Raw genomic sequence first — 22592 nt, forward strand, 5'->3', positions numbered from 1 at the left:
GAAGCGAAAAACTTAGCTGTGAAATTGGTGATAGGTGAGGCCCTGCTAATGCCAAGTGGCGGTGAGAGGCTCTACCTATGATTTGGCTTCGGAAAATCGTGGCCACAGACGTGGTGTCGGGGTGTTGGCCTCTCGGTGACTGTAAAGAGATTCAAAACGTGTGGCCGTGACAGGTGAGGCCCTTACTATAGCCCTGTAGTAGGGCGGACGAGGCGTATAACTATGATTTGGGCATGGGGCCATACCTCCGTGTTGAGGTGGCAGATGGCCTCGCAGGACCGGATTTTCTAATAGGGTGAGCTAGGGCGGTATACTTGTATACTTAAGGTTGACTGGGAATTCTGGTGTAATGTGTGGATACTAACCTTGAAGAGGTTGTAATCGAGAACTGGAACCTTCTAGTATTTTAATGTAGCGAGTCTTATCTGCTGCTTTCCTCGTAGAAGAAGCCTAAGGATTAAGACAGATGTTGATGTATTTATGCGTAGCGTGGTGGCGTATGCTTTGTAGTGAGGGTTGGCTGTTAGGAGCGCAACATGAGATCCTGAATTGAGGGATCTGAATGGTTAGTCCAAGACTGGGACGAGTTTATGTTATGGAGAGAGGCTGATTGAGGCCTTGGGGTAGTGATTGCCGTACATGAGTAAGGACGTAAGTACCTGGTAGTATGGCTGAGTACTGGGTTAGGTAGGTTGGGTGTTTTCTTGCCTGGTGGCAGTATGACTGTAGGCCTGGGTAGAAAAATGTAAAGAATTAACACACCGAGGGCGTAGGACCGTGAGTCAGTTGTAATGAATCGAGACCGCGTTAGGTCTTGTATGAAAAGGTTCTGTAATGAGTAGAGAACTATATCTTGATTTGTAGTACAGGTACTAGGATGAGCGTAACTGGTTTTATGCGTAGAAACCGGTGGAGGCCTAGAATAATTCTGGAGCTATGGATTAAACCCATTGAATATTTAATAATTAGCGAAGGCTGTGACTGTTTTACTGTGACAAGTCTAAAGTGTGTGTTGTATTGAGGCATAGACATGGATGAAACCAAAGTGAGTAGATACTATACCTGGGTTTGTAAAAAAAATAAATTGAATTTGTTAACTTTAAGCAGAAATGCAAGAAACCGAGGCAATCTGTGAAGCCAAAGAAATGTAACCGAGGCAGGATTAATGACTGCGTAACTTTAAGGAGAAAACGTAATAAATAAAAATGTAGGGTTTTGCCAGTATTGCCCTAGAAGATCGTGTTAATAATTAATATATGCATGTAGTGTTTGTACAGGGTTGGCGTGGAATTAAAGAATTCTGTCCTTTTTAGTTTGGTGTCAGGAGGAATCTATTTTAAATGATAAATGACCGTTTAAACATAGTTTACTAACCACTTAGGTGTAGGAAAAGAACCGATTACTAGTATAAAATGGCTGGAGTTTTAATGTTTTAACCCCTTAAGGACCAAACTTCTGGAATAAAAGGGAATCATGACATGTCACACATGTCATGTGTCCTTAAGGGGTTAAACATAATTAAACCGTCAAACACAGTTTAGTAAAAGGTTGTAGTTTTTTAAATGGATTTAATAACTCATACTGACAGGTAGGTATAAACAGTTAAATAATAAATAAATGAAATGCTTGCATTATTAGAACGGGATCGGTAGATTTAGCCGTACGAGGGACCTGTTTAGGTAAAGTATAATGTGCGTTCGTTTAATTCCGCACGAATAGCAAAATCATGAATTAGGAAAGTATGCAAGGGGTAAACAGGATTTACATCAATCGCTTAAGATGCACGAACGGGTAAGTAAATAGGTACATGGTTCGTGCATATGACCGAAAGGTAACACAGAAATATAACGATTAGCACCAGAGTTATGCCTATACATGGTTCGGCAGTTTTGAGCGTACGAAGGCCCCAATGATACGTAAGTATAGCGGGCGTTTGTCTACTTTTAGTGGCGTGAACGCTGAAATGCATGAACGAGTAAGAATACATGTAAGGAAAAAAGAGAGCCTACCCCTACGTTTTTAGGCCCGAACGGAGGGAAATAGCCGAACGCTATTTCCCTCACTAGCTTACGTGGGCGTGCCGGTCTCGTGACCGGAAGCCAGGTACTGCGACCGGGAGGAAGACGGGTGGCAGGGCCGCAGAACGGACGGAGGATTCCGCTGGACACCTCTTGCTGCAGGAGACTGAAGCTGTTTGGAGGGAAGCTCGGACCGGAAGTGCTGGTTGCTATGGGGATAGACAATCAACTGGAACGGCAGAGGTGAGTAGGGGCTGAGAGTTTAAGTAGGGGACTTACTCCTCCCACAAATTCAGGCCTAATGGCCTTTCTACATTATTACGTTATGACGTTATATATAAGATATATTTATATATATATATATATATATATATATATATATATATATATGAAACAAGGAGGGGTTGGCTGCACTCACCTGAACATGCATAAATGGGGTTGCTGCTGGGGGCCAAATTATACAATACACAAGATACAGCGCACTCACCTATCCACTAAACAGCAACTTCAATGTTGAAAGATTTTTTTTTTTTTTTTAAATCACCGAATCTAGGCAAAAATAATGGGGGTTTAGTTACATTATATGATCATACATTGCATAAGCCTGCCACAACGTCAATGTACCCCATCTTTGGCAGGTCCTACTCTCACAGTCTAATGTCTGCTCTTATGAGATTAACCACTTACTTGGGGAAAAAATTCCATCTGGGGCTCTCTGCAGTACAAGGCTAAATAGGGCCCTGGGATGAGGCACCTGTGACAGGGAGGGGTGCAAAACCAAGGAGTTGGCTAGACTCCCAAATATATATATATAAAACAAGTGCACGTTTTTGTAACGGATCACCTTCCGTTGCTGGACGCTTCCTAGCTTGCGCCGAGGACCACAAGCACCGCACTGGACACCACAATCACTGCAGACTCTACAACCGCCGTAGCTTAACTGGAGCCGCACCATCTTCCATCCACCCTGGAATCAGCTTCCGTCCTCCAGGACCGTGTGGGGAAGACCTCTCCTCCAGGAGAGCTTATCAGGAACAAGAACAGTGATTAAAGCTCAGGGGAATATGCAGCGCATAGCAATCCCCAGTGTGAATATAGCTGTACCCTCCAATCACGAGACAAGACTACGTGTTGAGGGTCAAGAAGAAGTCTGTTTAATAACAGGTACTCTGCTTTTATGCAGTGCTCCCCTGCAAGGGAGACGCCCACAACCACTTAGACGTTTACCAATCAAACAATCAAACAATGGTTACAACCCACAAATTCCCTCCCCTCTGCTTGGGAGATAATTGAGTTTCTTACAGTATCTACTCAATTATATCCAAGCTAAAACTTATACATTTTTTTACATTTCTATAACTCCAAAATTATACATTCAATCTTCATAAAAAACATATTATCAATCAGCATACTTTACTTACAAACATATCCAAAATTCAGCTAATTCCATCCAGGGGTTAAAGAGTTAGCTGGAAGTCCTTTATGACCGACCGCAAGCACATTTTCATGCCCAAAACAGTTCCACAGATTCAGGCTGTGTGGTCGGTCTATTTCTGCCCTGAAAAGTTACAAAGTCCCATCCGAAGGCGGCGTTCGAATCGTCGAACTCACTTCGACTTTTGTCGAAGTGTCAAAGTCGAACCGGGGTTGCGTTTTAGCAGTGTTCAATAATATAATGGAGGTCTATTTTACACCAAAATGACAAAGTCCCATTCGAACGGGTGTTCAAATCTTCGAACGGGACTTAGCCTCCAGCCGCAGTGTCGAAGGGTAGGGGAAGGTACAGGTCACCGCGTTCGACTGGATTAAAATGGCCGCCGCCACGTGTTCGATTGTCTAATGGCGGCCACTTCGACGACTTCGACACTTCGACGACTTCGGCACGTCAACGGCTTCGGCACTTCGACTGCATTCGAAGTGCCAGTTTAAAAGTACAAACCCTTTCTTTCTTTAAAGGGCCAGAAACAGTATACCAAGATCCATTAGGCCCAAATGCAAGTCTCAAAGGGCAATACCTTCCAGGGCCATAGTCGCAGGGCAGGAGGCTAGCAATAAGTCTTCTCCAATGCCCAGTGGCATATGTCAGTTTGTCACAGTTTTATATATACATATAATATAAATAACTCATATATACATATCTATATATACACATTTTTTTAAACTTTTATTTATTTATTTGACTTTTACTAACATTATGTGTACTTTTTAACCAGCAGGGGGACTGACTGTCAGTTCAAGCAGTCACCCTGCTGGCAGTACTGTAGACACCTATGGGGGCCATGTGACCACTCTTTTAGAGCGGTCACCCGGCCCTTGGGGGTCCTAAATTGGAGAGGGAAGAAGAAGACCGATCACCGGCGGGGGAACATGGCGATCGGTAAGTACATGGGGAAGGGGGGGAGGGTGGGCTTAGGGTTAAAAAAAAAAAAAAAATGCAATAACTTTTTTTTTTTCAAATTTTTTTTTTCACTATTACGGAGTGCCTTGACCCCTCAAGGCACTCAGTAAACGTTAGAGCATCTGAAGCCTGTGTTGGTGATAAAATCAGCCCCGGTCTTTTGATGGATGTTTGCCAACTCTTTCAGAGCTCTGGAAATTGGAAATGAAAAGCAGTTATATTTATACCCCATTTTCATGTCGGTGGGAGCATTGAGCATAAGGGCGTGACAATGACATAGATTGTTTTTCACAAGTTATAAGCAGCTGTTTATCGTTATATCCTACGTTATATAACGCACGTATATTTGATAAAAAACAGATATTTACAAATACCAAAATCTTGAACAATTAAAAAGAACATTTCGAAATCAGTACTTTTCCCGTAAATAGCATAGTAGATAAATTCTTCCGAGAATCGGAGATACAATTCCAAATTCAAATTAACCCTTATATGAACAGCTAGGATAGATAGTGAAATGGATATTCGTATCTACAATTCCCCTCTTAGATCATATCATGATCTACCTTACGTAAAATATCCATGGGAGGCCTGCAGCAGAGAAACAAAAGGAGGTATATTCAGACGTGCTAATCACGTCTGCGACCTTTCATTATTTCTTCACCTCAATTCCCCCCATTTGCTCTGTGCCATAGGTTTTCCCTTTAAGAGTAGTTCGAGCTGTCGATTTTCAGCTTTTTCAATTATCTGTTGAATACATCTTTTAAGCGTACAAGTTAAATATTTCAAACAGCTGACATGTTAACCATTTTGAACAGACTGGACACCATGTCATCTGAAACTTGAGCCTTGGGTCAATACAGGCAAAGTGTATTCTCAACAATGGGAATATTATTATTATTTTTATTATTATTCGCAACGTAAACTCATATAGTCAAAATGGGAATAATTCCTATCCCCCCTCTTTGGACCAGGGTCTTGGATTACCAGTCCACCCAGTGAACTCGGGCCAGGTAAAAAAAAAACAGTGGCAAAAACTCATGTTTGAGGAAAAAACACATCTGGGGAATCCCTGAGGGAGGGCCATGAATGTGTAGACATGTCATCCCCTCACGTTGACACCATTTGTGAAACCCGCACCTGTGAGTACATAGCTCGGGTATCGGGATTGGGAAACACTTCTAGATTAGTTTGAAAAATGTACATATTAAATCATGAGAAAACTTTTAATCAGCTTGCAATTCTAACAATAATCCCTTGCGTCCTATGTCTCCTGTGACGAGACCAATCTCGCCACATTGCATTGGAGGAGCCTGGTCGCCCGCCTGCTGACTTTGGATTATGGACCGGCAGCTAAAGGGTTAATTTTACTGTGCAGAAGGATTTATTTTTCCCTTTTTGCACAGCCGTTCGGTAGATTCTATCTACCGAACAAACAGCCTGTTTGCAACCTCCCCAGAGCCGTGGGAAGCCGGCCGGCGCCGTTAATTGGCCACCCAGAAGCTGGAGTGTGCCTTCCATTTACCTCCCTGAAGCTGCGGTTAACCGCAGCTTAATTGCTTGTTACTGGGTGGCCGCTGTTACACTTAGCGGCCGCTAGGTGGCGGTGTTCTGGAGCTCCCCGGGCAGCCAGCGCTTTTCTGCCCGGCTTTCATGCACCAAACCCGGACACTTTTACGTGCAGGCACCGCTGAACCTCCAGCCCTTGGTTCTAATTCATATGGATTAAACAAATGCATGCAAATTCGGTATTTTGTGTTGGAGGAATGTTTTAACCCAGATAGCCATGCCATGGAACATATTAGTGTAATTAAAGACTCTGGCTCCATGGCAATGAAACTGTATTTGTGTGGTCTGAGTGTCATTCACCTAATAATGTGCACTCAGACCTGAGCTATCTGGGGATATGTTACATGTCTGTGTTTTATGTTTAAAATGTGTCTTTATGTATTTTAAAGTGATAGTCTGCTTTGTGTCCCCACGTGTGTAATGGAGTTTTGCCTTTGTCCTGGGAGATAATTGAATTACTTATCCAGGGCAGAGGGGAGGAAGCCAGGATGCATTGTGGGGATGTTTTACTGCTGTATGTCTGTAATTGGTACTTGTCTGTCCATTGTTACAGTCTTCCATCTGGTCCCCTAGGGGAGTGTCCACCAGGTGGCAGACCTGCATAAATACAGGGGCAAGTAGCCCTCAATAAACAGACCACTGCTTGACCCTCAACACGGAGCCTTGTCTCTTCTTGGGGGGATTCACTGTATGCTGATAGGGACTGACTGCCAGGAGTGTAAGCCGCTTGGGAGCTTTTCCTGTTCGTCTGCTAGCAGCTATTCGTGAGGTTCCAGTTCGGGAGTTTGGAGTGCTACCTTATTCCCTTGTATGCAGTTCGGGAGTTTGTTGCATTCACTTATATCCAATTCGTGAGTATTGGTGATTTTACAGTAGCTGTGCCTGTCTGTGAAAAGGGGATTATCGCCTAAACGATTTTAACCCCTTGTCTGCTGAAACAGTCCCTTACATCTCCTAATCATATCCCTATTTCAACGGTTCAGTCATATCCACACTTAATACATGGGAATCCATCCTTGGTACACTCAACATACATCAATGATACACATAGTACATCAATGCTTGAATAAGCTAACACTTCCTCTCTCTCCGGCTAACCCTACAAAAATAAAAATAACAAAATAGTTCAATAGTCCAGCATAGTCCAGAAAAATAGGATACGTCTTTCAAGGAGTATAAAGAATCTTAGACACCATAAACTTTTTTCCATAATCTTAGACACCATAACATAGCTAAGGGTAGCAATATGGCTGACAACAAGACAATGTCAGCTTCCACATAGTTCCTAATTCTTCTTTTGTTTGCTGGATGTTCATCACAATGCTCTGTGCAACACCCCAATTGTTGAAAGGGTTAATACAGAAATAGCGGCATTAGACAGCACTGCACCTTCAGGACGTTCCAAGTTAGTTTATGTCCTCATAAGTAAGCATCTCAGTTTCTTCGGCCAGCATGGATTTTGACCAAACAGATTTAATTGCAAAATAGGTAGGTAGGCAGGTAGGTCAGCCAGAGAGATTGGTGTGTAGTCCCAAATATCAGGCGGTACAAATACTCCAGTACGGTCTCTATAATCATACAAACACAAGGATCAGTACGACATCAATAAATTAATTATCTAGGCTAAACTCAAATTAGAGACTAAAGTTAAACCCTTAACTTGTGTAACATGTACTTCTCTTAGCTTTGCTTATAATTCATAAAATTTGTCCTGTATGAATGTGTACACAATTTCCCTTTGGCATGCCTTTGTAAGGATGAGAGAAGCACTTACACTATATAAATGCTTGTTGCACAGGATGAGTACTAAAACACTAACATATACATATTGGAATAATTCCCAATAAAATGCTGTTCTTAAACTTAAACCTTGATTTGATAATCCCAATTAATTACTTTAATAATCCCAAATAATTCAATACTCTTGGATTAACACTTAAAACTATATATATATGTAGGTATATATAAAATATTAAAAACATGAAGCATCTGTGTATTAGGCTGGGGTTGTTGGGTATGGGTATAGGTCGGAAGCTGTGGGTGGTATTGAGGAATCTGTGGGGGTGGGTTTGGGCACTCATTTTTCCAGTGACCCTGCTATCCACAATTAGAACAGCGTGTTCCACCAATGCTGAAGTTGCCACCTCTACAAAAGCTAGACCCTTTGATCAAATCCTCTACCTCTGCCTCTAAAACTTTTCTGATTCAATCTCCTATCACCTCCCAAATGTCTTTGTCTCGCCTGCTTAGGATCACAATCCTTGTGACTGATACAACATACCTTTTCCTTCTTTCTTTATATCAAAACAACCTGCTGTGTCTTTCTCATGAATCTTCCCAAGAAATTCAGTTGGGGTCAAACCGGGCTAGTCACAGACCAAGAGTTTGACCAAAAGTGAACAAGGAGGAAGCGTATTCCATATGCAGGTAGTGATTACCTAACTCACACCCCCCTCTTTGTGTACCACACAGATATAATATTAATACGCTTTTGAAGGTTTAATATATAGTTACATTGCCTCACTTATAATCATCAGAAATTGTCTGATCTCTATTAAAAATATAATTTCTTCATCATGATCAATGAGGCATACTAGATGAATCTTAATTTTGGAGAGAAAAAAAAACTATCCTATACATCAATAAATTGTTATTTTTATTTTTGTATAACCATATTACATAACAATTCTTTTTTTTATTTTATTTTTTATGTTAAAGATAACATAATTTTTTTTCTTTTTCTTTCCTTTGACATACATAATGTAATGCACTTTAAACGTAGAGTTAACTCTAAATACTCCCCTAATAATAGGGAGAGAGAGAGAGCCATTTAAAAATGGATACGTGGATCCACAATTTTGAAAAGCAGATTTTTTTTTTCTTTCCCAGGGGCCCCTTTCTTGTCGGCTGATCAGCGTTTTTTTAATCTGTTGTAAAAAGACACTAAAGGCTTGCGTTAATGACATGCAAATATTGTTTACTTTAATATTTAAACTCCTACACACTGGACATTAACACATAACACACAATTAACAAACACCTACCACTTCGAAAATTCCATTCTCATACCTGTGTATAAGAAGCACTTTAAAAAAAAAATTATAATAATGAATGTGGCGGAACCAACCTCGCCACTGTGAACTGGAGAAGCCTGGTTGCTAGCCTCCTGCCCTGTGACTATGGCCCTGGGGTGTATTAACCCTGTAAGAAGGGTATTTGGGCACAATGGGGTTTTGTATGCTGTTCCTGGCCCTTTAAATACTGTGGAGCAGTATTACAACTTTTAAACTGGCACTTCGGATGCAGTCGAAGTGCCGAAGTCGTCGAAGTGCCGAAGTCGTCGAAGTGGCCGCCATTACAGTCGAACACGTGGCGGCGGCCATTTTAACCCAGTCGAACGCGGTGAGCTATACCTTCCCCTACCCTTCGACACTGCGGCTGTAGACTAAGTCCCGTTCGAAGATTCGAACGGGACTTAAAATAGACCTCTGGTAGACAATATAACACACAAAAGTCGAAGTGAGTTCGACGATTCGAACGCCGCCTTCGGATGGGACTTTGTTATTTTCAGGGCAGAAATAGACCGACTGCACAGCCTGAATCTGTGGAACTGTTTTGGGCATGAAAATGTGCCTGCGGTCGGTCACAAAGGACTTCCGACTAACTTTTGAACTAATGGAAGGATTTGCATGATTTTTGAGTATGTTTTTATGAAGATTGAATGTATAGTTTTAAAGTTATAAAAATGTATAAGTTTTAGCTTGGAGATAATTGAGGAGATACAGTAAGAAACTCAATTATCTCCAAAGCAGAGGGGAGGGAATATGTGGGATGTAACCGATAGTTGATTGGTTAATGCCTAATTGTCTGTGGGCGTCTCCCTTGCAGGGGAGCACTGCATAAAAGCAGAGTACCTGCCATTAAACCTGAGTTCTACTTTACCCTCAATTTGGAGTGCCGTCTCTTATTCGGGGAATCTGCTACAAGGGATTGCTATGCTTGTCATATTCCCTTGCTACCTCACTGCTAAGTTCTTGTAAGCGCTGGTTCCTGTTTTGCTCTCTGGAGCAGTCTACGGTGGTTATGGTGTGTGTGCTGCAGTGCTTGAAGTCCTCAGGAAGCGCTAGGAGCATCCTTCAACGGAGGTACCCAGTCGGGGTGCCCGTCGATCCGTTACAATGAACATTTCTGCAAACTATTTGACTTTCTACAGAAACAGACAATGCATTAAAAATAGATCAGAAATCCTTGCAACTGGACAGGAAAGTCGAATTTTGGCAAGAAGTCCATTATTGCAACAGAATTTTGGAGATTGCAAAAACAGCTTGCCTCTCTCTCTTTTTTTATTTCCTTTTGCAGAGAACCACAACTCCTATCTCCCTTGGACTAATATTCAATAATAAATCAGTTATTTAATAGATTATTACGCTGCCATTTCCATCTGTATCAATACTGAGATAAACTTATTCAAATATAATTTAAAATAACACAGCAAAATAGCCATTAATCTACTTGTCAATTAAACTGCATACTTCAAAACGAGTAACCAAAACACACATTTATCACAATCATCATTTACACAGAATAAACTTTTAACAGCTGTATTCAGAACATATTATTGTAAGGTATACCAATTTTAGTTTGTATCAGATTGGTTTAAGAGTTCTGGTACCAAAGGGTTATTTCTTTTTAAAGAAGGGATCCCGTACGGGCCATATAACGCGCTTGACTTAAATATTTGTATGACGGAACGCTGGCACTCCGACTGAGTACCTCTGCCAGTCGATGCGCCTAGTGCTCGCTGAGGACTCCAAGCACTCCAACTGGCACCATCAGCACTGCAGACCCCACTTCCAGTGATGTAGCTGCGCCGGGGTCTCGCCGTCTCCACCCACCCTGGATCCACGACCAGGATCCAGCTCCCAGTGGGTAAACCTCTCCTAAATCCAGAGAGCGTAGCAGGAACAAATCAAGCTATTGCAAGAGCTTACTCTGGGGAGTAAGTGATTATAGCAATCCCCAGAGTGTAGGTATCCCTTCCCCCAAACATGAGCCAAGGCTTCAAGAAAGGTTCAAGATGATCTAATTTTAATGACCACACACTGGCTTTTATGCAAGTCCCCATGCAAGGGGACATCCCACAGGGTGGGACACAGTACAACCAATCCTTTACAGGCAAACCGTAAAACACACCCAGCCCAAACATACAATCCCTACCCTCTGCCTGTGATATAATTACTGAACACAATGGGTTAATGTAATTTATCACAGGCAGGAAAAATATATTCGAACTCATATTCGAACTCAGCACACTTTAATTATAAACATACCCAAAAATCATACAATTCCCTCCAGTAGTTCAAAAGTTAGGTAAAAGTCCTATTTGGGACAAAACAGCTCGTTTCAACTGGTTTGGCAGTGTCCCTGGGACAACGCCCTGCTGGAGAACAATGGTATAGGTATTAGGGGGGGAGGGGAAGAGACACATGCTCCCATGGAATCAAAGGGCAGAAACAGTCTTTTAAAAGCCCAAATAGTCTTTTTAACTGGCAAAGTCTCCCAGGGACCATAGTCACATGGCAGGAAGCTGGCAATTAGTCCTCTCCAGGCACAAGTGGCGAAGGGCACTTCGTCACAATTTGTATAACACTTGCATTAAAGGACCACTCTAGGCACCCAGACCACTTCAGCTTAATGAGGAGGTCTGGGTGCCAGGTCCTTCTAGGGTTAACCCATTTTTTCATAAACATAGCAGTTTCAGAGAAACTGCTATGTTTATGAATGGGTTAAGCCTTCCCCCTATGTCCTCTAGTGGCTGTCTCATTGACAGCCGCTAGAGGCGCTTGCGTGCTTCTCACTGTGATTTTCACAGTGAGAGCACGCCAGCGTCCATAGGAAAGCATTATGAATGCTTTCCTATGTGACCGGCTGAATGCGCGCGCAGCTCTTGCCTCGCGTGCGCATTCAGCCGACGGGGAGGAGAAGAGGAGGATCGGAGGAGGAGAGCAGGAGGAGATCTCTCCGCCCAGTGCTGGAAAAAGGTAAGATTTAACCCCTTTCCAGAGCCGGGCGGGAGGGGGTCCCTGAGGGTGGGGGCACCCTCAGGGCACTCTAGTGCCAGGAAAACGAGTATGCTTTCCTGGCACTAGAGTGGTCCTTTAACCAGTTGCAACATATGTACCCTGTCAATAGAATTTTTCTCTTATACGCTTAAAGAACATTTGGACCAGATTACACAGACATGGTATCACCTGCATTAGTCAGAACTCTCAAAGACTCAACATATTTATACTACTCCATGTTAAAGCCATGGCAAAATTTTGACCGGTCAATTTGAGTTCCCAAAAGTCATAACAACACAGGTAAAAACCTTTGTCCATGGTTTTATGATCCTACATACCTGACCAAACTTCAAGCCCATTTCTGCACAGAGAGTCTTCAGTTATGGTCACAAGGAATAAAATCTTACCATCCCCATACAACAATTTACAGATTTTCACAATGCTACAGAATACATACAATTTAAAGCATTTACAACAGGTGATGCACTGGATCACTTCAAGTACCTGTAGCAAGCACAAGTTAGCTCACAGCACAAAATGAAGCATGTGTGGGACCACTGAAAAGGTAAATTTTGCTCTCTAATTTATAATCATCTACATTTACAACATGAATTCTCTGCAACAAACACACAGGGCAGAAAGAATGTGGTGTTTGACATTTTCAACTAATGAAGTGACTTTTTGTCCCAATATGAAAATAAAGGGCTCATCATGCATACAATCATACATGCAGAGAAACCATGTTAGTCCTAGAATTTGTAGCCTCCCTTAAATAACCTCTATCCCTTTCTCTTCGTCCCCCTTCTTTCATCATCACCCTCACTTGTCCTTTTGACATTCCCTTAATCATTTTACTTATGCTTAAAATCAGAGTTGCATAGTCACATAAAATAGCACATAAAGTACCGTATTTTTCGCTCCATAAGATGCACTTTTTTTCCCCTCAAAAGTGAGGGGAAATGTCTTTGCGTCTTATGGAGCGAATATGAAGCTTTACTTACCTGTCTTGCAGCGTTGGCCAGCAGCACAGGGCGCACCGCGGTAGTGGAACTTGAATTTCATGTTCCGGTTTCCGGCGGGACTGAAAGGAAGTGCGCACAAGCTGAGTGCGCACTTCCTTTCAGTCCCGCCGGAAACCGGAACATGAAATTCAAGTTCCACTACCGCGGTGCGCCCTGTGCTGCCGGCCAATGCTACAAGACAGGTAAGTAATTATGGGACAAGGGGAGGGGGACAGTATGGGAGAGAAGAATGCTAATGCATTTTCATTTGTAATAAAAACTTATTTAATATTTTATTAACTTTGAAAATGTGTAGTAAATGGTTGATGGGTTATGGTATATTAAAGGAATAATCTAAATCTAATGGTATATTAAGGAGATACCAAATATTTAATGCATTGTAAAGTAGTGAAAGGGCTAAAAATCAAAACAAATATCAGTAATTGTTAAAAAAAAAAACACACAAAAAAAAAACACACAAAAAAAAAACAATGGATTACTGCTTTTTGGTGTGACCACTGACTAAAATTGAAATTATCTTACACCGTCAATACAATATGACATTTGCATAGTTGTAATATCAATATCTGGGCACATCTGGAGGCTTCTTATGAAGGCAGATTTAACTATGGGGAGGGGGGGGAGGAAGAAGTCTATGGGGGGGGGATGAAGTCTATGGGGAGGGGGGGGATGAAGTCTATGGGGAGGGGGTGGATGAAGTCTAAGGGGAGGGGGTGGATGAAGTCTATGGGGAGGGGGTGGGTGAAGACTATGGGAGAGAGGAGAAGACTATGGGAGGGGGGGAAACTATGGGACAGGGGAGAAAAAAATATTCTGTACAAACTGTCCCATAGTAAGAAACACTATGGGACAGTTTGTTCAGAATATTTTTTTTCTGTGTTTCTTCCTCTAAAAACTAGGTGCGTCTTATGGTGAGGTGCATCTTATGGAGCGAAAAATACAGTAGGTTTACAGCAAAAAATATCGAAAGCAAGCTGGAGTACTGCCAAACATCCATCAAGTACAGGGTTAAAACAATTCTCTCTGTTAACCCCTTTTTTTTCTTTAAACCACTTTAGCCTGCCAAAGGCCATTTTACAACCTGTCAAAGGTTAACCTCTTCCAAAGAGGAATTGTCTACCATAGACAATTATGTACAATACAGCCTGCCAAAGGCTTTCCTCCTACCCAAGGAGTGACAAAAGTCTACCAAAGACTATAAACAGTGAAAATCCCCTTTAAAAAAAATAAAATTAAATATGCAAAGAGTGGAGGATGAGAAAAGGAAAAGAATAGGTGTCTGAAAGACACCACCCCTTACCTCCCTTACCTTGCATCCCACTTCTGCCACCAATTTGTTGGGGATAAAATCAGCCCGGTCCCTTTGATGGATGTTTGCCAACTCTTTCAGAGCTCTGGAAATTGGAAATGAAAAGCAGAGACGTGTTCAATAACCAATTTGATTTCCTTTATTACGCAAGTTATATTTATACCCCATTTTCATGTTGGTGGGGGCATTGAGCATAAGGGCGTGACAATGACATAGATTGTTTTTCACAAGTTATAAGCAGCTGTTTATCGTTATATCCTACGTTATATAACGCACGTATATTTGATGAAAAACAGATATTTACAAATACCAAAATCTTGGACAATTAACAAGAACATTTCGAAATCAGTACTTTTCCCGTAAATAGGATATTAGATCAATTCTTCAGAGAATCGGAGATACAATTCCAAATTCAAATTAACCCGTATATGAGCAGCTAGGATAGATAGTGAAATACGATATTCGTATCTACAGCCTGCGGATGGCTTCAGATGCTCTCCCTACACTGCAGGGCGCCACGTGCGGCAAACCCGGAAGTGATCGGGTCCCCGGCAGTGTAGGGGGGTATTACATGATGCCTCGATATCGATACGATAAGAGCGGCTGGAAGCGATCACGATCACTTCCAGTGCTCAAAATAGCTGCGGACTGTAGCGGGACCTGTTCCTAGTGTCCTGTACCCAGGCTGAAACAACACTCAGCCCTGGAGGCTCTCAGTCCTTACCAGGACTTTTCCCCTATTTTCATCTCTCTTCAAGCTGGAACAGCAGACACAGGGGTTAAATTTTCTGAATTCCCTGTAAGCTGAAACAGCAGACACGGGGGTTAAACTCTTCCTCCCCTCCAGTAAAAGGATGATACACAGTTTGTAGGTTTAAACACTGGCATCTCACCAGGCTGAGTAACCCTCTTTATTGATTACAGGCTTCCTTTAAGCACAGTCTCCCTTCCACACAATACACTTCCCTTAGTCCCAGGCAGGAGGGGGTTGGGTTACAGATAGCCATCTCCCGCCTTAGGAGATACTAAGCAGTACACAGGGATACACTTTACATCATATTACATTCAGGGGTTACACTTTGGGGCCCGGCGCCCCTGGAAGGGAAGGGGTTACTGGGTTACATTTACTATGGGGGAATAGCCCTGGGTCCCATCTGGGATCCCTGCAAAAAGTGGGGTGATCGGATGTACAGAGTCAGAGATATCAGCGTCGAAAGTCTGGGGCTCAAGGCTCTCTACATCCCCGAAATTAGTTCCATGGTGTTGCTTGGTGTAGTCCGGTGAATGCAAACTTTGCGCCCAAACCAAGTAACAGCCAATCATATGAAAGGGCGCAAATCAAATCGCTCCAATCAGCGTTCAGGGGAGGAAGAAGTTTCGCCACCCAATCCAAAGGAAGGGCGCAAAACTCTCCTGCACAAATCGGTGCTTGGGGAGCAGGAGGGAAAGCTCACGAAACCCCGTTTAAACAAGCGCTCCTTCCCTGATTGGACGCCCGCTCCCGGCGCAACCAATCAGCGCTTTACTTGTGCGGACCAACCAGGAGAATGGTGCAAATCCCATTGGCCGGCACAGACTTCCAGTTCAGAGAAGGGCTACTAAACTGGTTCATGGATTGCAGGATAAAACTTACCAGGAAAGGTTAAAGGATCTTAACATGTATAGCTTGGAGGAATCCAGGTACCATGTACTCAGTACCACTAGGAATTTGACTAGTGGTCTGTAGAGGGGTCACCCTCTTATCGACCGGGGTGAACGGTCATTAATGTTGGGACGGAGCCCGGTAATGGTCGGGACGGAGCCCGGTAATGGTCGGGACGTTAGCCCGGTAATGGGAGGTATCGAAGACCTCAGTACGCTTTTGTAAGGAGTCACCCTTGTGTGGAAATTTCACCACTGGGGATATGATAGAAACATTTAAATACATAAAGGGAATCAACACAGTAAAGGAGGAGACTATATTTAAAAGAAGAAAAACTACCACAACAAGAGGACATAGTCTTAAATTAGAGGGACAAAGGTTTAAAAATAATATCAGGAAGTATTACTTTACTGAGAGGGTAGTGGATGCATGGAATAGCCTTCCAGCTGAAGTGGTAGAGGTTAACACAGTAAAGGGGTTTAAGCATGCGTGGGATTTGCATAAGGCTATCCCAACTATAAGATAAGGCCAGGGACTAATGAAAGTATTTAGAAAATTATCTGGCATCACATTCTATGTTTCTATGTTTCTATGGAAGGTGTTTAATTAGGACCTTACTGCTGTTACCATGCAAACAGCAGTAAGGGGCTAGGATTTAGAAAAGAAGGTATAAAGTCCAAACTTGGAAACAATCAAAAAGCTTACTATGCAAAATCTTTGAGATTTAGTCTAGGGGTTTATTCGCTAACATATTAAATATCAAAAAGCATAAAGATTAATAACATTCTATCAGTGCATCTTTGTCCATCTCACGTGGCCCCTTTGTGGTCTCTCCCCTCTTGTGCCTGCTCACGTTCCTTCATATAACGTGGCCGTGTGGACAGCGGTGAAGGATCTGCAGTTTCCTCTACAATGCTCCAAGTTTCCTATCAGGTCAGGTAGAGGATTCACAATGTCCTGTACCATGGTATGCTCTGCCACGCTACATTCAGTGACCAGCAGGAGGGGGAAGCATTGTGCGATGCGCTCCCCTCCTGTCTGTCATCCGGAGATTGTGCCTCCTGGGCCTGTGCCTTATTTGCCTAAGGGGTCATGCCAGCCCTGCTAGTACACATGACTCCACACTAGAACCTACTTAAGCCAAGTAAATGTCAGTTTAAGCATAGTATTGTTCTGGTAGTCACTATGTTGCATTTACAGCTGATTTAGAATATATTAAATGTTCTATGCATTTCACCAGATTTACTGGCTTCTTCAGGGTAATTCCAAACATATTTTGTATCCAATGAAGTTGGCTAAAGATGAGGTAAGAAATCAGGACTATCAGTTAAACTTACTGAAGTAAATAATAAATAAGGATATTTAATTTCTCAGATTTCCAGATCCCAATGGGTTTTGGGAACAGTACCCACTTAATAATGTATCAGAACAAGGAGAAAAATGAATAAATGCTGATGACACTTCACTTAGCATGTGGTATTTGGAACAGTCTGAAAATTTGAAGGTTCAGGAGCAGAGAATTATGGGTAGGTCAGTGCCTCGAGAACTCTTTGATGTTTTGGACAATGACCCACACATGTTCTCGAATGAGTTTGGTCTTCAAACCATAAACCAGAGGGTTTAGCATGGATGGAATAAGAATGTAGGTGTCCGATAGAATAATATGAACGTAGGAAGGGATCAGTTTACCGTAGCGATGAGATAAAAAGGAGAAAATGGCCAGCGCATAGAAACTGAAAAAGACGCACATATGGGGTGTGCATGTGTTAAATGCCTTAAGTCGAGCTTCTTTAGATGGAAGGCTGTAAACTGCATGAAAAATAATACAATAGGATAACACAATTAGTATCACATCAACGCCAAGGATTGAAAAAGCTACCATCAATCCATATGCACTATTCACCCTAATGTCACCATTTGCCAGTTTCACTACTGCCATGTGCTCACAGTAAGAATGGGCGATAATATTGGTCTTAAATGAATGAAACCTCTTGATTAAAAAGGGACCTGGAGAAATCAGAATAACCGCTCTGCTACAAAGAAAAATAATGACTTTGACTATAAATCTGTCATTGATAATGGAGGAATAACGGAGAGGATTGCAGATGGCAATATACCGGTCATATGCCATAGCTACTAGTAGTCCGGATTCAAAGCTTGAGAAGGCGTGCAGGAAACACATTTGGAGAAGACAGGCATCAAAAAGGATGGATTTGGAAATGGACCAGAAGATTGACAACATTTTAGGTGTTAAGCTTGTACTCAGAAGGACATCATTGGCTGATAAAAACAGGAGAAATATAAACATGGGTTCCCTCAGTCTTGGAGATGATGGGATCACAATAATTAATGTCAAGTTCCCCAACAAGGAGATGATATAGAATGAGCAGAAGATAATGCCAATCCAACATTGTGAAGCTTCCAGGCCAGGAATTCCCACAAAGATGAAGAAGGTTGGATAGAAGGAGGTGACATTAAACACGGTCATGGCTTACAGTCGTAGTTCTCACACATACAATGTACTTTTTACCTAAAAAATAAATTAGAATTTTTCACAAGATGAAATAAATAACATGTGTAATATTTTACTAAAGTCTCACAAATGTCTTGTTAGATGTCTTGGTCTATAAAACCTTGTAATATTAGCAATATAAGGTGACCCCACTGATTAGCTTGTATCTGTTCTCTTAGCAATATCCCCTCTTTGACACTAGTTATATAATCAGAGACTTCATTGTCCACTCGTTTGCTCACTTTGTCTGCATGGAGTGTGACATCTTCCCTGCAGTTTGGGGGCCGGAAGCAGCATACAATAGGCAACTAGCGCAATCCACTTTCTCCTACTGTCTCCTCTGAGGTTCGCAGATGAGTTCTGAAGCTTCTCTTTCTGTCCCTGGAGTGTACTGAGGCTGCCTGATTCCTCAGCATCCCAGGGCTCAATCAGCAGACCATGGAGCCTAGCTGAGACAAGTCCCCCCCGCTGCTGCTGGTACAAAGATATTACAAAGTCTCCAGATTTTTATTAAATATAATAAAATCAACACCATGTGCATTATTTTTTATTTTTATTTTTTTTAAAGTGCACAGAACTGTTCTTACAGACCAAGGTAGCTGTCATTACAGCCCTTGGCCTAACAGTGTTCCCAAAAGCGAATTTCTAATAATCAGAAGAAATTGCTCCCGCATAGAGGACTACAATGATCATAAATTGATTGCCCCTACACTTCCATGAGTTGTTATTTTAAAAATAAAAGTATAATTAAAAAAACACTAGCACATCCTCCTGCAAGACAATGCTCTAAAATACAAAGACAGAACTTTTTTTCCAGCTGAGGAAGCCATTTGGCGAAACGCATTCCGGAAGAACAGTGAGCACTTTGACTCTATTCTTTGGACTATAGCCGAATAGTGTTATTTATTTTTTCAGTATTATATTGTTATTAAATATTTGTATAAATAATAAAGTACATATTTTCAATACACTATCGGCACTTCTTCCTGCACTTACAAAGAAGGAATGTGGTCCTTAACCACATACATGATTTGAAGAGAGCCTATTGGATAGCTCAGGGTTTGTGAGTACAATTTAGCACAATTTTAAAATTCACCCTGCATACAAACTTTATTGCACTAATTAACTTTCCTTTACATCAACTATCCAGGACAAGCTTATAAGAAAACCAGGACGGAAAGGAGGGAGAGGGTAGCCTATACGGACCTTAAGGCACAAGAACTTGAGCTGAGCTGATTAGCTCAAATAATTGTGAGTTTTTTTGTTTTTTTTTATAATTTGTTTTTATTTATTTGTAGGTTCATCGTAAGTTAAACAGTAAGACTCGCAGGTCTGATCATTTATATAATATTTGCATAACATAAGCAAGGAAAACTCGGGATCCATGAGAGAAATATACATTTTGTAGACCCATTGGCTAGCCAGCTCACATTATAATTGGACTCGCAGGTTCGTATCGACTTTCTGGGGAGTAGGTCTAGTTAACCTCTCCCTACTGTAGGAAACATATATGCTCACTTCTGCTATAACATTGAATTTAACAACGTAGTTTTAGTGAAACTCCAGGTGTCAATCTTAAGTGGGAGCTTACACATATCATGTAGCTTATATTTAGTGCTCGGGGTCTAGAATCCCCCCATAACTTTTACCTATGGCAGATCTCGAGTGTTGCTGAGGTTTCCCTGCACCCCCTCTGTGGTGCCTGAATCCTAGTCCTCAGCTATTATGTGTTAGGTGTCAATGTTCTGTTTAGTATGGGTGTCTCTGTTGTGCCCGGGTGTGATGGGTTGTGCTCCTATCTAATTGCCAAACGTTCGTCATGCTTTGCTATTTTCCCATCTAATCGCCGGGTATCCAAGCCACAGAGTGTCCTGGATCTCTGTGCCTTTAATCAGATATCATTGTCTTTTGTCAGCTTCCATCTTCTATTGCTAGTTTTGTTTATCCTTATTACTCTCCTAGTTTATTATGTTATTTGTCTGTCTCATAATCGGCCCGTCTGGCCTCGATCCTGGTTCTCCCAGGTCCCGGTATTCTAGTAGGAGGGGGTAAGGAAATGGTTAGGAGCCGAGGGTAATGGGAAATAATTGTGAGTTGGCACTTAGCACTTTTCCTTACACATTTTTTATATTACACAGGTTGCACTATGATTTGTATTTGTATGTTTTATATTTAAAAGGATACAACAAAATATTTGTACCTCTGGAAAAAAGAATTTAATTTTAAAGGTACACCCTTGGATACTGGGTTATTATATTATCACATTCCGCACAATTTTTTATTGATTTTTCATATCTATTATTACAGTAGGCGCTTCACCAAGATACTTCTTCCTTCTGAATACTCTAAATACTTTATCCCCGACCCTTCCAAATGATCTTACATTTTGAATTTAAATAGCTACCTCACTAAAAATTATATGAACAAACACAATAACACAAATAATACGTTGTGCAATTATACAGGTTCTTATAAATTCAAAAGTGCATTGTATGCAAATCCACAGATCCCATAAAAAAACTAGCGAATTCATGTGAAATGAAAAGAAGAAAAAATGTAAAATTAATGATTTATTTACATGACACTAAAAACATTGTGTACTTAATGGAGTGCGCGGCAATCTGTCATGGTACACCCAGAGCCCTGCAGACAGGGTCAGCTGCATCTAATTAGCAGGCTGTAAAACCTAGCCCTGCCTGAAACCTAGCATCTGGTCATTTTGCCTGTTTGGGTTTTCCTGCCGGATCTCTGCTTCCTTACAGACTGATTTCCTGGACTCTGACCTCTGTTTGCTTTGCTGACTTCATTACTCCGTTGCCAGCCCTGACTTCTGCTTCTCGTCTGATCCTGCCTTTGGATTTCCCCTTAATCTGTACTGCGCTTCTGTTTTTTGCCTCCTCCCAGTGCCATCGCCTGCAACACAATCACTCCCTGTCTACTGATCCAATGCAGCAAGTCTAGTGGGGCGTCCCAGGTACCACGGGAAGGGAGGGATCTCATTCTACAAGCTTTCAAGTGGTTCTAGAGTTTTTCAGTCGTTCGTGCGGCTCAGCCGTTGTGGCTTTTTCATGAGCCCTTTAGGGTTATGGCCGTTTGGTCCTTATGGCAACTTCGTTATTTTGCTCTCGTGTTTTTGTATTCGTATGTAGCACATCCATTAGTTCACTTATGTTCACCTGTTTGCATTATTTCGTTTTTCTGTGGTTATATACTATCCTGCTGTATTTTGGCTCTTTTTCAATGTATGCATTTGGTCAATTGATGGAGAATTTACGTTATGCCCCCAGTGGTTTGTTTTGTACTACATGTTACATTCGATACCAGGTTAAGTTGCTTAACTATGTTACTGGTGTGGGTCGTCCCCTAGTGTTTGGTTTGTAACATTGCAAGTTAAGTCCATATATCAATTAAATTAGGTTTTACTTATTAAGTTATTACTGGACACGCTTACCTCCTTTAAACTAATAGCAAAGGACCTACCTTAGGGTCCATTTTATCCTCATATCCAAAAATCACCTGGATCAGAGCAGGGGTTCAGGAAATTCCTGGAAGTCTCTTTTGACCGACAGCATGCAGGATTTCATGCCCAAAACAGTTCCAGAGAATTAGGCTGTGCGGCCGGTCTATTTATAATGATAAAAGTTCACTTCGAATAGTCGAACGGGACCATTCGTGCACAAAGTCAGTGTTGAAGTGCCGTTCGAATTGTCAAACGCCGTTCAACTCCCGTCAAAGAGTCGAAGTCACAGAGACCACCAACGTTACCTTCTTTTAAATATCTATTATTAATTGTAGTACTTTCTAATAGCAGATCTATTAGATTATTTAAGGTAAGTAACCTTGATCAATCACAACATTCAATAAAACGTAGGGTATCATAAACAGAAATAGAAATTAACATATAATAACAAGATTGGATAATGTATACATTATAAAAGATATATAGAATTTCTCACACACTCATGGATAGTGTCCACATACAGTGCTGTATAAATCTCAATTCAAAAAGTGATTGTGATAAAAAGTTAAATAACTTCCCTTAGCAATATAGGTATGCCCG

At 41.6% G+C, this 22592-nt stretch overlaps 1 protein-coding gene across 1 annotated transcript; it reads right to left on the reverse strand.

Moving 5' to 3' along the window:
- Window positions 1–17551: 17551 nt before the first annotated feature.
- On the reverse strand, window positions 17552–18508 carry LOC134586223 (olfactory receptor 52A5-like). Its single transcript, XM_063441722.1, has one exon. It carries the CDS (start codon window positions 18506–18508, stop codon window positions 17552–17554), a length of 957 nt encoding a protein of 318 aa, XP_063297792.1.
- Window positions 18509–22592: the final 4084 nt, after the last annotated feature.

The sequence above is a fragment of the Pelobates fuscus genome, chromosome 1 (assembly GCF_036172605.1).
Source record: "Pelobates fuscus isolate aPelFus1 chromosome 1, aPelFus1.pri, whole genome shotgun sequence".
Taxonomy (NCBI): domain Eukaryota; kingdom Metazoa; phylum Chordata; class Amphibia; order Anura; family Pelobatidae; genus Pelobates; species Pelobates fuscus.